Below are 11,440 nucleotides of genomic sequence, written 5' to 3' on the forward strand. Positions count from 1 at the left end.
CTCTGTGAGCTGCTCCAGGCGGTCCAGCCTACCTCTTCCAGAGAGCTCTGGCCAAAGTCTCCTCTTCAAGGAGCGTCTGGACAACGCTCTTAGGCACGGGGTTCAGTTTTAGGTAGTCCTGCGGGGTGCAGGGAGTTGGACTTGGTGGTCCTTATGGGTTCCTTCCAACTTGAGATATTCTGGGATTTTCATGGGCTTTGGGCTTTGCCAGGTAGGTGATGCATGAGGACTTTTGAATCCACCTTTCACAGGCAGACCCAGGAACCTCTTCTGCTTCTCTTTTCCATGTGAGCAAAGCCCTTGGAGCTATTTCACTGCCCCCTCCCCGGGTGGGAAGTATGTGAGCGGGTTGGGAAGAGCGACCCTGAGTAGCAGCCCTCCCTCAAAGCCCTCGCCACCACGCTGATCGAGGCATGTCACGGGCTGGGCTCTGCTGTGCCTGGTGCAGGACCACCACCTCCACTGCCCTCACGTTGCTGCTGTGTCCTGGGGACTCTTCCAGCCCCATTTTATGACCCTGGAGGTGCCAAGAGACTGGATCTGTGTGGCGATTGTGACCCTGCTCACCCCCAAGAGTCATTGGCCAGTGAGATACTGGTCTCTCCACGAGGATCAAGCTCCTCCACCCTCCGCTTTCCCCATGGTGTTCAGGTTTATTGGCTCAGGATGATTCTAGTCTGCATGGTAAAATCCACCAGCGGCTCTGTCTCTGGTCATTGCACGCTGCCAAGGAGCTGCTGTGTCGCACCCTGCAAGTGCCAAGTCCCATTTCTGCCAGGAGCTCCGGCGCTCTACACCCTGCAGCCTGTCCTGGGCTTTATCCCCTCAGGTCCCTTCACTCCCACTGGGACCTGGAGCCCCCTGTGAGGTGCTGGAGCCCCCTGTGAGGTGCTGAAACCCCCTGTGAGGTGCTGGAGCATAGCAGCCAGGCACCCTGGCTTCCCCTTCACGTTTGCTGCCTGTATATATAGACCACAAAGTGCCCCAGAGAAGGAGCAGTGGGTGGAAGGCCACTGATATCATCTTCACCTGCTGCTGCCGAGCAAAGAAGTGCAGAGACAGATGACAGGAAATGAAGACTTCAGAAATAGACACCTTTAATGTCAACCCCCTCAGGGATCAGCAAGAGAGCCCGGCAAGAAACAGGGAAACTCTCCCACCAGTTGCTCTTTGTGCCCTCGGCAGCAGGGAAGAAAACTGGCTGAAGGAACTGCAGATGTGCTGAGGTGTGAATGGCAAACCCTCTCCCTCTGCAGCTCCTCTGTGCCTGGGTGATCTGCAGTTCTCTCCCCCTCTGCCTCTGCCAGCTCCATCCTCAGCTTTCACCAGGCTTTGTGTGACTCTTCCTACAGCTTCACAGGGCAGGAACAGCAGAGTTCTTACTGCTAGTCCTCTTCATTGAAAAAAACAAAAGAGAAAAGTCTTTGCATATGGAAAATATTCCTTATAGTATATAGTATCTGCTTAAAACTTCTTAAATATATTAAACATCTGATCTGGCCTCACTTCTAATACCTATGTGCATTGGCTGGTAGTTCCCCTGCCCGTCAATACAGTCACAGGGCTTTTTGCCAGCTCCATGCCTCAGTTATTAATCCTCTTCCACAAGCACAAGCCATGGTTTAGGTACCATTGGAGCGGGGGCGTGACGGTGACGGAGGAAGCTGAGCCCAAGGGACAGGAGCGCTGAGGGGTGTTTTTCCTCCCTGAAAAACAGCGCTGGTCAAAGTCCAGAACTGGCTGAGACAGGTGCCGGGACAACAAAGGAAAACAGCAACCAACAGGCAGCTGAAATGCCAGAGACCTGACGCTCTGCAGCTCCCAACGCTGAAAGCGAGGACGTTACCAGTCTGGAGAGACGAGAATGTGGTACGAAATGGGTGATCTCCAGCTCAGAACCCTCATGCCTTGGTCACAACGCTCCAACTTGCTGCCTCACTTCACTCTCTCATGACTTTCTCCCTGGTATAAAAAGGACAGGGATCTCCTGGAGAGAGTCCATCGAAGGGCTGCGAAGATGATTAAAGGAGTGGAGCATCTCCCCTGTGGGGATAGGCTGAAAGAACTGGGGCTGTTCAGCCTTGAGGAAAGAAGGTTAAGAGGGGATCTTATTGATGTTTATAAATATCTCAAGTGTGGGACACAGGGGGAAATGGCCAGCCCCTTTTCAATGGTCTGTGGGGACAGGACAAGGGGTGATGACTTCAAGTTGGAGCACAGGGAGTTCTGCACCAACACGGGGAAGAACTTTTCCCCAGTGAGGGTGAGGGAGCCCTGGGACAGGCTGCCCAGGGGGTGTGGAGTCTCCTTCTCTGGAGAGATTCCAGCCCCATCTGTACACCGACCTGTGTGCCCTGTCCTAGGGATCCTGCTTGGGCAGGGGGTTGGACCCCATGGGCTCTGGAGGTCCCTTCCAACCCCTGTGATTCTGTGACTCTGTGTGATTCTGTGACTTTGGTAGCAGCTGGGCCAAGGGGCCCCAAATCCACCAAACAACGTGGGGTTTTTTTAACTGCATGGGGTCTGGGCTTTGAGCCTGTGATTTCTGAACCCGTAAGGTTCTCTGGTAAAAATCTGCTGGGGTGACACAGCAAGAGCGGTGTAAAGGGTATGGAAAGACCTCAAGGAGTTGTTTTCTAGACGTGTCTTCACTCACTCTGTGTCTCTTTCTTTGGTATGGCTGAAGTGCCCTCATCTTTAGGAAAAAGAAATGCATTCAGAAGGTGCACAGAGAAAACCCTGTGATCTTCCTTGGGGAGAGGAACCGGGTTCGATCGGTTGCCGGACATGGAGAGTGGCAGGTGCAGAGCGGCGTCACGCTGTCTTTCATCCCCAGAGCTCCCCTCCCCAGAAGTCTGGGTCTCCGATTCCTTCTTGCCGCGGAGACACCTGATCCTTGGCAAGCTGTCTCTTGACCTGTGTGGCATGTGTCTTGAGTCAGCGGCTCTCTCGGGTTGCCCCTGTGCTGCATGCCATGCCAGGGAGAGTTATAAGTGCAAGAAAATGGAGGTGAAGAGGAGGAGGAGGAGGAAGGAGGAAGAAGAAGAGACGCACGGGCAGCCTGTCCCAGTCTGGAAGATGTGCAGTTTCTCAGCATTGGGAAGGAAAACCCTGGCGTCCTCCAGTGCCCCATGAGCCGCCATGGTGAAGTTGGCATCTCCTGAGGTGGCCACATCAAAGACACATGACTGGAAGTAGACGTCCTCCACGGGCAGCATCTCCTTGCAGAGCGCCCGGGCCGTCTCGGCCGCCACACGTCCGCGGCAGCACTCGCTGCGGGAGATGCGCTGGCTCCGGGGGCAGCCGCCCACGCAGAGCTGCAGGTCTTGCTCCTCCGTGAACGCGCGGGCAACCTCCTCAGCAGCTCGGATGGAGAAGGAGAGCTGGCGGCCAGCCTGGCGCACCGCGATGGTGGTGCCGATGTACTCCGCGCGGATCTCCACGTGTCGCCCAGGGCTGCGCTCCCGGATAGCCAAGCTGCTCCCTCCCGGCCTCTCACCCCCGTTGACTGAACCGTCCTCAAAGGCTGCAGGGAGGTTGTCTATCTCAGCCTGGTAGACCTTCTGGTCGATGCATTCCTTCATGTTCTTGAATATGATGGTGAGCTGCAGAGAGCAGATCAGAAGGGGTTTGATCTCGCGTGCAGGGGAGTCGCGGCCGCATCCCCGTCCCAGGTATCAGCTCTCTAGGGGAGAGCAAAGCCAATCGACACACATCTGCCTCACCGATGCATCCCCCTCTGCCCCAAACCATCTCTCCCTCACTGCTGCAACCCTTTCAGGAAGGCAGCACATGTTTCCTTCTTCCCTTCCTTTGCATCCTTCATCCTTTAATACCTTTTAAGCTATGGAAAGGGGAGATGGAGCCAAGCCTGGCTAGGCTGTGTGCAGGTAACCCATCCCCAGGCAGCAGCGGGAGCCTTTGCAGGTGTCTCTGGTCCCCTTGGGGACCTTCATCCCTCTCCTTCCTGCAGGCCTTCACTCCTGATGCCACATAGGTTGAGCTGGAGCTATCGCTGCTCTCCCCAGCCGTTTCTGGGGGCTGCCCTAAGCTGTTGCTGCATCCTGGAGCTTGAATGGGTTTGCTGCCGAGCCCTGCACACGAGCGTTACCTTGCTAGTGACCGTGGCGTTGGATCCCTCCACCACCGGAGAGCTGGTTGCTTGCACAAACAAGTAGTCATTGTCCAGGAGAGGCCAGGAACCCTCCACTCGGCACGTGTGGAAGTCGTCGTGGAAGGTGCGGATATGGGGGTCCCCGAAAGCCGCGCAGTGCTGGTAGCTGGGGGGCTGGCCGTGCTTGTAGAGGAAACTCTTCTCATAGTTGCAGATATCGAGAGACTCAAAGCCCTGATGGTTGGGGGCCGGGGGTCGGGGTCGGGGCGGCGATGTGGGACCTTCCTTGGAGCAGTTGTTCTGGATCATGAGGTCCTCGATGCCGTGGACGGCCGAGTGGTAGGCCAGGTCGCCCCGGCACGTGCGAGCTGTCTTGCGGGTGCAGTGGGAGTAGGAGCGGAGGGCGTTGCAGTACGCTGCGTTCCTGCTGGAGCCGCGGAGGTTGAGGGTGGCGGCCACGTACTCCGAGTTGCAGCGCAAGATCTTACACTGGGAAGAAACTGGGAGAGACGGGACAGCCCGCAGCGTCCCAGTAGAGCTGGAGGAGTGGGTAAGGGCAGCCCTTTCTCCTCCCACCACCCCCCACCACCTCCCACCCTCTCACGATGGAGATGCTCTGTGCACGCGCTTCTCTCCCTGCGCTAACGAGCACAGCGGCCCGTTTCAATGTCCTGCCCGATGGGGACGAAGCCAGGGCTTCCCGCTGCAGAAACAGGCCAGGGACAAGTCACGGGGCCCAAGGGGTGTCAAGCAACTGGGACGTGAGATTGCACCTGGGGCACGAGCGCGGCCGAGAGCCAGGGCAGCAGTTGTGGCCTTGGGACGTGGCTCAGGCAGAGATTCCTCTCCCCAGGGTTTTGCCAGCGGACCAACGGGAATTTCTGAGCTGGGAAACCCCTTCTTCCCATGTCAGCCTGGGCTGGGCCGTGCAGTCGCTCCCTGGTGCTGGGTTTGACTGTGCTGGGGGACACCTCACCCCTCAAACACCGTTTCCCCCCCACACACACACCACACCTCCCAGAGAGCCAATGCACTCCCCCTGTCACCGATCACCCGGCTCGTTAAGTGGAGGGGTTATAAAGGGTGGCTGCCCTTATACAGCAGATTAATCCAGGCTGGGCTGGGCAAGGTGCTGCAGTGTGAATTTAGGGCTTGGGGTTTTGTTTAGAGTTGGTTTTGGGGTTTCTTTTTGCACAGGATGCAGGTCTTGTTTCTCCCTAGCAGAGTGTCTGGGATGCGGGAGGGAAAGCGAGGGGTGGTGTGATGGATACGGCTGGTGCCTCTCACCGCAGGACCAGGGCTTTGTGCTGCTCCCTGACTTGGCTGGGGTGACAATAGAGCTTTTTAAGGGCTCTCCCAGGAAAAGTGTGGGCTTGCAGAGTCTACCCTGGTAGAGGGAGGTGATGCTGGTTGGGGAGCTGCCCGCCCTCCCCTCTGGCTGTGGGTGTTCTGACCCTGCCAAAGCCTTATGGCTGTGGAGAGGATCATCTGTGTGCTCCAGCCACCTCACAGGAGCTCTGCATGGCCCTGTGCCCTGGCGCTGCTGCTCCCATGGGTGCCCTTGCTGGGCTCTGGTGTGGCTCTACTCGTGCAGTTTCTTACCATGCCTGCAGAAGAGGAGGAGGAAGAGGGCTCGGAGGAAGAAGCTGGGGTTTTCCAGCTGCCCTGGGCTCTGACTGCAGGCAGGTTTCCCCATTCCAGTCCATGCAGAGCCTGGGGGGTTGCTCACCCGCTGGCTTGTCTCAGCTTCATTCAGTAGGTCCCCTGGAAGCAAAACAGAGATGGGATGGGAGAGGTGCTGGTGAGCTGAGCTGGTACAGAGCTGCCACACGTGTCCCGTGGCTCTCAGCCACACCGCTGCCTCTCAGGGGAAGAAAAGCAAGCTTTTAGGCAAAACCCCAGAGGGGCTGAGTTACTATCTTTTTGAAACTGCTCCCCACCACTGCAGCTCTCATCTTCCACCCTGAGGCAGCTGCGCTGTGAAGTTCAGTGCCACAAAGTGTTAACACTTCCAGCTGCCCTCAGAGAGGGTCTGTGGGCTCCAGGGCTTGAAGAGACTTTGAAGGAGGGTGGCAAACAAAGGATGGGCTTGGAGAGGGTGCAAACCATCCTGCATGTCTGCCTCCAGCCTGCTCCCAAGCCCACCAAAACGAAGGTTTGGAGCCCAGCATCCAAAGGGGACACGAGTTGGAAAGCCAGCTTATATATGATGTCTACCAGCCCCTCCAAAAACCCACAGCCAGGTTCCCTCAAAGCTGGGAGGTGTGTGCCCAGCCATATTACCCCTTCCCCACTTTGTGCCACCTGCTCCCTGGGTGCCAGGGGGGCTTGAGCTGGCTGGGAGTGCTGGAGGCTGCAGCCTGGACTGTGAGCTCTGGCAGGAGGAGGTGCAGCCCCCTGTGCTTTGCTGGAGCTGGGGGTTTGGGTTTGGCTGTTGCAGGTTAGTCAGATGGCCTTTTGCAGCCGTTCTTTGGAAACTGCTGTATGCAAAATCAGTCTTAATTAATTTTTTTTCCCCCCTCCCCTTCAACTCGTGCCAGGGGCCAGGGGCCAGAGGCTGGTGCTTGTGGTGATGTGCCTGGTACCCTGGGCAGGCAGCCCAAACAGTCGATGTTACTGACCCTGCGGTTGCCAGTGGGTTCAAGCTGCAGCCATGGGGAGAAGAGGCTGGGGTCTCATCTCCTTATCAAAAGGGGAGAAGCCCTGGCCCTGCCAGCCCCATCTGGCACCAACCCAGCTGCCTCTGCTGGGGCTGCAGCCATCAGACAGCTGCCAGTAGCTGTGCGAGCTGGCGCGGTGACGTAGCTGTGTGCTGGTGGCCCACCACGTTCCTCTGCCAGCTGGATTGATGGCTGATGGGGCAGATGGCTGGAGTGAAAACGTGCTCTGGCCCTGCTCCGGCTGCCAGCCGCTCTCAGCAGCAAGAACGACCCTGACAGAGAGGGGATGGTCTCTCCAGCCCTAGGACCTGTGGCCAAGACCCAACTAGGCTCTCACTGGGGGTGTGGAGCAAGGTACCAGCAGGCTCCCTGCTCTGACCCTTCTCTGATGGCCAGCACTTGCTCTGCCACATCTCATGTGCCTGGCCTGACACTCCTGAGCATCTTTCTTGGGGCTCAGATTGCTCAGTGACCCCTCAGCATTACCTCCTCCCCCGAGTCCCCAGGAGGTGGTGGCGCAGAGGTGACGTGTCCCTGTTGGTTAAACAGATGGTTAATGTGCAGCAGAGAAGTGTGGCTCTCGTCCTGCAGCGGGTCCTGCTGCAGCAGGGCTTTTGTTGGGGTGTCCTGACCCCAGTGGCCTTGGGAGAAAGGAGCAGCGGTGCCTCGAGATGCTCTGCCAGCTGAGGCATCGCTGGTTGTGAGAGGGGATGGATGGCTCCTGGCTGTGCCAGCAAAAGGGAGCATGGGCACCCCACTTCTCCCTCTGCACAGGGGAACAGACCCTGGGGTGCCACTGTCCTGCTCCTTGGACCCTTGTCCCTGCCTCTGCTTGGCCCCACTCACCTGCATCAGCCTCCTCTCAGCGCGGGGAGCTCCTTCCCCAAGGGACACACGTTTGTCCTTGTCACTTGGCTCTACCCTGAGTGACAGCTGGGATAGATCCATGGGGTGACAGCTGGGAAGGTGCCGACCTGGCTCCTGGGTACCTCCATGGCCCTGCAGCCAGGTAAAATCCAGGGTGCTGGTGGGGAAAGCCTGGCTGGGGCAGCGGGGAGCAGACCCACCGCAGGGCACTGCCGGCCCCACTCTTCCTCCCAGGTTACCTTTGCTCTGTCCTCTTCCCCTCGCAGGGCAGAGGATGGGTGTTGAAATAGATCCGCCTAAATTTAGACAGGCTAAAACCCAGCCAAGAACAACAAGCAGAGTGGGCAGAGGGAGACAGTGTACAGCAAGGGGGGGTGTGTGAGGGGGGTGGGGGGTGGCAGAGGAGCAGGAGGAAGAGGTGGGAACCCCCAGACCCCCCTGGCTGGGCGATGCTGCTCGGCGACATGGGGGCACGTCGCTCGTGGGGCACGGTGTGGGAGCTGCTTTCCTTGGAGCTGCCCAGCTTTCCTTCCAGGGGTGATCCTGCAGCCCACACCCCCAGGGCTGAGTCCCCCCAGCAAAGCACCGTGCTCCTTGCCAGGAATGCTGCTTCTGGCGTCTCTTGTAGCTTCGCTGTCCTGGGGCACAGCAGAGTCCTGAGCACCAACACGGCACTGGCCAAAGGTGGACAGTGTCCCCAGGGGTCAATGCCCACTGGGCCGTTCCAGCTGGCTTCCCAGAGGCATGCCTGTGAGGGCTGGGGTGCAGGACCAGCTCCCAAACCCCTGGTCCAGCCAGGAGGTGAAATGTCCATGCTTCTCCAGGGCTGGCCTTTCTCTTTAGGATCCATGGCAAGGGTTGAAAGGAGGTTCCTCTGTGCTGCAGCACCCACAGACCCCCTTGGCAACCTGCTCAGAAAGGCCTCCTGACCCAATTTCCCACTCTTTTGCAGGTTTTGCTCTTCATGGTGGGGAGCCAACCCTCGCAGCACCCATGATGTCTTCACGCCAGGAGCCTCTTGCCAAGCTGAGCCCAGGAGAGCAGACCCAGCCTATCCAAACCCCCTCCAGGTACCGCTGAGCCTGGCCCAAGGGAATCACTCCCGCTGTCTGTGGTGCACCTCTCGACCAGTCTGGGTTGTTTAGGGATGGTGGGAGGAAAGGGTTTCCCCCTTCAATGCTCTCCTCTCCCTCTCCAACTCTGATGTGAGCTCTCCTGCTGTGTGACCTAAGGTGCTGGTGGGGGGGTCACATCAGCTGCTGAGCTGTTCTTCACCCAGCACACTGGGGAGGAAAGGGGGGATAATGGCTGCTTATCACAGGACAAGCTTAAATCTACAGCCAGGCTTGTGTTTTAAGTGTAACAGTGCATCTTCCTCAGGGATGCCAGGTAGAAGAAAGGAAAACAGGATAGCTACCAGCTTGGGTTCCGGTCCCAGCAGGGATTTACAGCAGCAGCAACAGGAGGAAAAAGGCTTTAGATGCCCTGTGTTGGGGTTTTTTGTGCTCCCAGGGTGCATGGAGGCTTTGCAGCTCTTCTCTCTGCCCAGTATTTATGCTCTGGGTCTCTGTTACCTGGTAACGGGGGATAACTGGGGAGTGGAAAAAATCCTGTTTAAAAAAAGAGTAGGACCCATATCCTAGCGTAGCCTCCCGAGGTCTGCCCTGGCCGTGCCTCAGGCGCCTGGTGTCCTCCCCATCTGCTGCCGTAGGCTTCCCCCACAGCGAGCCCCCAGCGTGGGGAGATGCAGATACCCACCCAGGGAATCGGTTACACGCAGGGTGGGAGCAGGGGGTGGGCAGGTGGAAATTCTTCTGGAAGGGCAGACAGTCCCATCTGGGTTCAGCGGCCTCTCGGCATCCCACCCACTTCATTTAGAGGAGGGAGGGGAACCTTTGGATGGAGAAACTGAATATCCAGGTTGCTGCAGCCTCCAGGCTTGGTGTTAGGGTTGCACCTCCCTGGTGATGTGCTGGATCCTGGCCATGCTGTGCCATGGTGTGGAGCCATCGATTGCTTTAACGCTGTCAGTATGCAGCAGCTCTCCAAGCCGCGGCTGCCGGCATACGTTGGGCTGAGGAGGCTGAAAATCTCTCCCAAGCTGGCAGAGAGTCGTGGTGCCAAGACAAAAGCATCTGTGATCAAACTGCTTCTGAAAGCCAAACCCCCCCAGCCCCTCTCTTCCCACCAACACAATCAGCTGGAGGTTTAGGAGGCGCAAAGCACCGGATCCCACCAAGCCAGGTCACCCAATCCTGCTGCTGCCGAGGGGCTGCGGAGCAGCCAGCCTCTCCCAGCCCCTCCCAGCCCCCCTGCCTGAAAAGACAAGGCTTTCCCAAGCCCTGTGTCACCCCGGCATGGGGAGAGGGGCCCTGGTTGTGGCAGCTGCTTGGGGTTTTTTTTGGTGCAAAGGAGGTAACGTGCTGCTCTGCCTGCCAGCATCACCCTCATCTGGAGCAGCGTCGTCGCTCTGAAGGTTGGGACAGCCCCCTGCTTAGCCCAGTCGCTAACGTGGGGAGTTTGGCAAGGGGGTTTGGGTTAACCCCCATGCTTCAGAGATTAAATTTTCTGGGGGAGACCAGCCCCAGCGTGGCTCTGAGCTGGCACCCGCTGTGTCTGCAAACCCACTGCTGCCAGGAGCACCTGGGGTCCGAATCGGGGCAGATTTACACCCAAAATGCCCTGTGTGGATGGAGAAGCTCAGAGAAACGTGTCTGAAGAGGTGTCGGGGCTCTAAGGAGCTTGTCTACCTCCATCCAAGCTGTGGACACAAGCAAACCCACTGGCACCACTCCTGAAGGTGGCTCGGTTAAGTCCCTGTCAAGAGAGCTCCACCTGGCATCCCATGGTGAGCGGGGTCAGCTGCGCTCTGGGGGTTGGAGGCAAGGGATGAGCCAAGCCCTGAGTGTCCCCCAGGGCACAGCAACCAGCACCCCCTGGGAGCTGCAGGCTTGGGATGAGGGTTGGAAGAGTGAGGGTAAGGTAAGGATTTGTGGGAGAGATGGGAGGGAAGATCTCAACCCCCCCCCCAGGTTTGGATGCAGCGGCAGATGAGCCGCTTGCACAGTACCTGCCCAAACCTAAAGCACCCCCCCTCTTCCACCCACACCGTGCTTGGCCCCATCTCTCCCTCCCCAAACCTCCGCCGAGGATCCCAGCGCTCCACTTACCCCAGCAAATGCCACCCAGACCAGCCACAGGACAGGCCACCCAACGTCCCCAGAGCCTCCAGACGTGAGTCCTGGTGCCCGGTGCAGGTCTGGCTCTGGGGTAGGGAGGGAATCACGGCTGTTCACACCCCGGGCTCGGTGCAGAGGGAGCAGGAGACAGCTGAGCTTTACAACAGCCCGATCCGTCACCGCGAGCTGGAGGAGAGGGGGCTAAGCTGACACTTTAAAAATAGCCAGTAGTATTTTTGATCCCGAAAGCTGGATTCCAGTGGGGAGGGGAAGGGAAAAGGAGGGAGGTCTGAAGCCTTCCCCACTCCGCGCTTCGCATGCGTGGGCAGAGCAAACTGTGCATGGGATGGACCTGGGGTCCTGGACCACCTGGAACTACTGATCTCAGGGGGGGGGATTTCTCCAGGTTTTGGGGAATATGAGCAGGTTAGGAATGCAAAGCGCTGCTGGGAGTTCAAGGCAGGCTCCTCTCTCAGCAGCTGCATGGGAGCACCTGACTGGGGCACCTTCCCCTGGCACACTGGGACTGGGAGCAAAGGCCTACAGGGTGACTGCTCTTCTCCCTGCTCCACAAGGAACCAGATGGAAAGAGTGATGAAGAAGTGAGTCTGGAGTCAAGT

At 58.2% G+C, this 11,440-nt stretch overlaps 1 protein-coding gene across 2 annotated transcripts; it reads right to left on the reverse strand.

Annotated features, from left to right (window-relative positions):
- Nucleotides 1–1,080: 1,080 nt before the first annotated feature.
- HJV (hemojuvelin BMP co-receptor) lies at nt 1,081–10,824 on the reverse strand. 2 transcript variants are annotated; one of them, XM_084276770.1, is made up of 4 exons: nt 10,812–10,824; nt 5,717–5,878; nt 4,112–4,614; nt 1,081–3,605 (listed from the first exon to the last, which is right to left on the reverse strand). In XM_084276770.1, the coding sequence occupies exons 2-4, from the start codon at nt 5,808–5,810 to the stop codon at nt 2,988–2,990; spliced, it is 1,215 nt and encodes a 404-aa protein (XP_084132896.1). In that variant the 5' UTR covers nt 5,811–5,878; nt 10,812–10,824; the 3' UTR covers nt 1,081–2,987. The 2 variants fall into 2 exon arrangements, with proteins under 2 accessions (XP_084132896.1, XP_084132897.1); XM_084276771.1 differs by lacking the exon at nt 10,812–10,824 and adding an exon at nt 7,621–7,635.
- Between the last annotated feature and the right edge of the window lie 616 nt (nt 10,825–11,440).

This window comes from Gallinula chloropus (assembly GCF_964237585.1).
Source record: "Gallinula chloropus genome assembly, chromosome: 29".
In the NCBI taxonomy this organism is placed as follows: Eukaryota; Metazoa; Chordata; class Aves; order Gruiformes; family Rallidae; genus Gallinula; species Gallinula chloropus.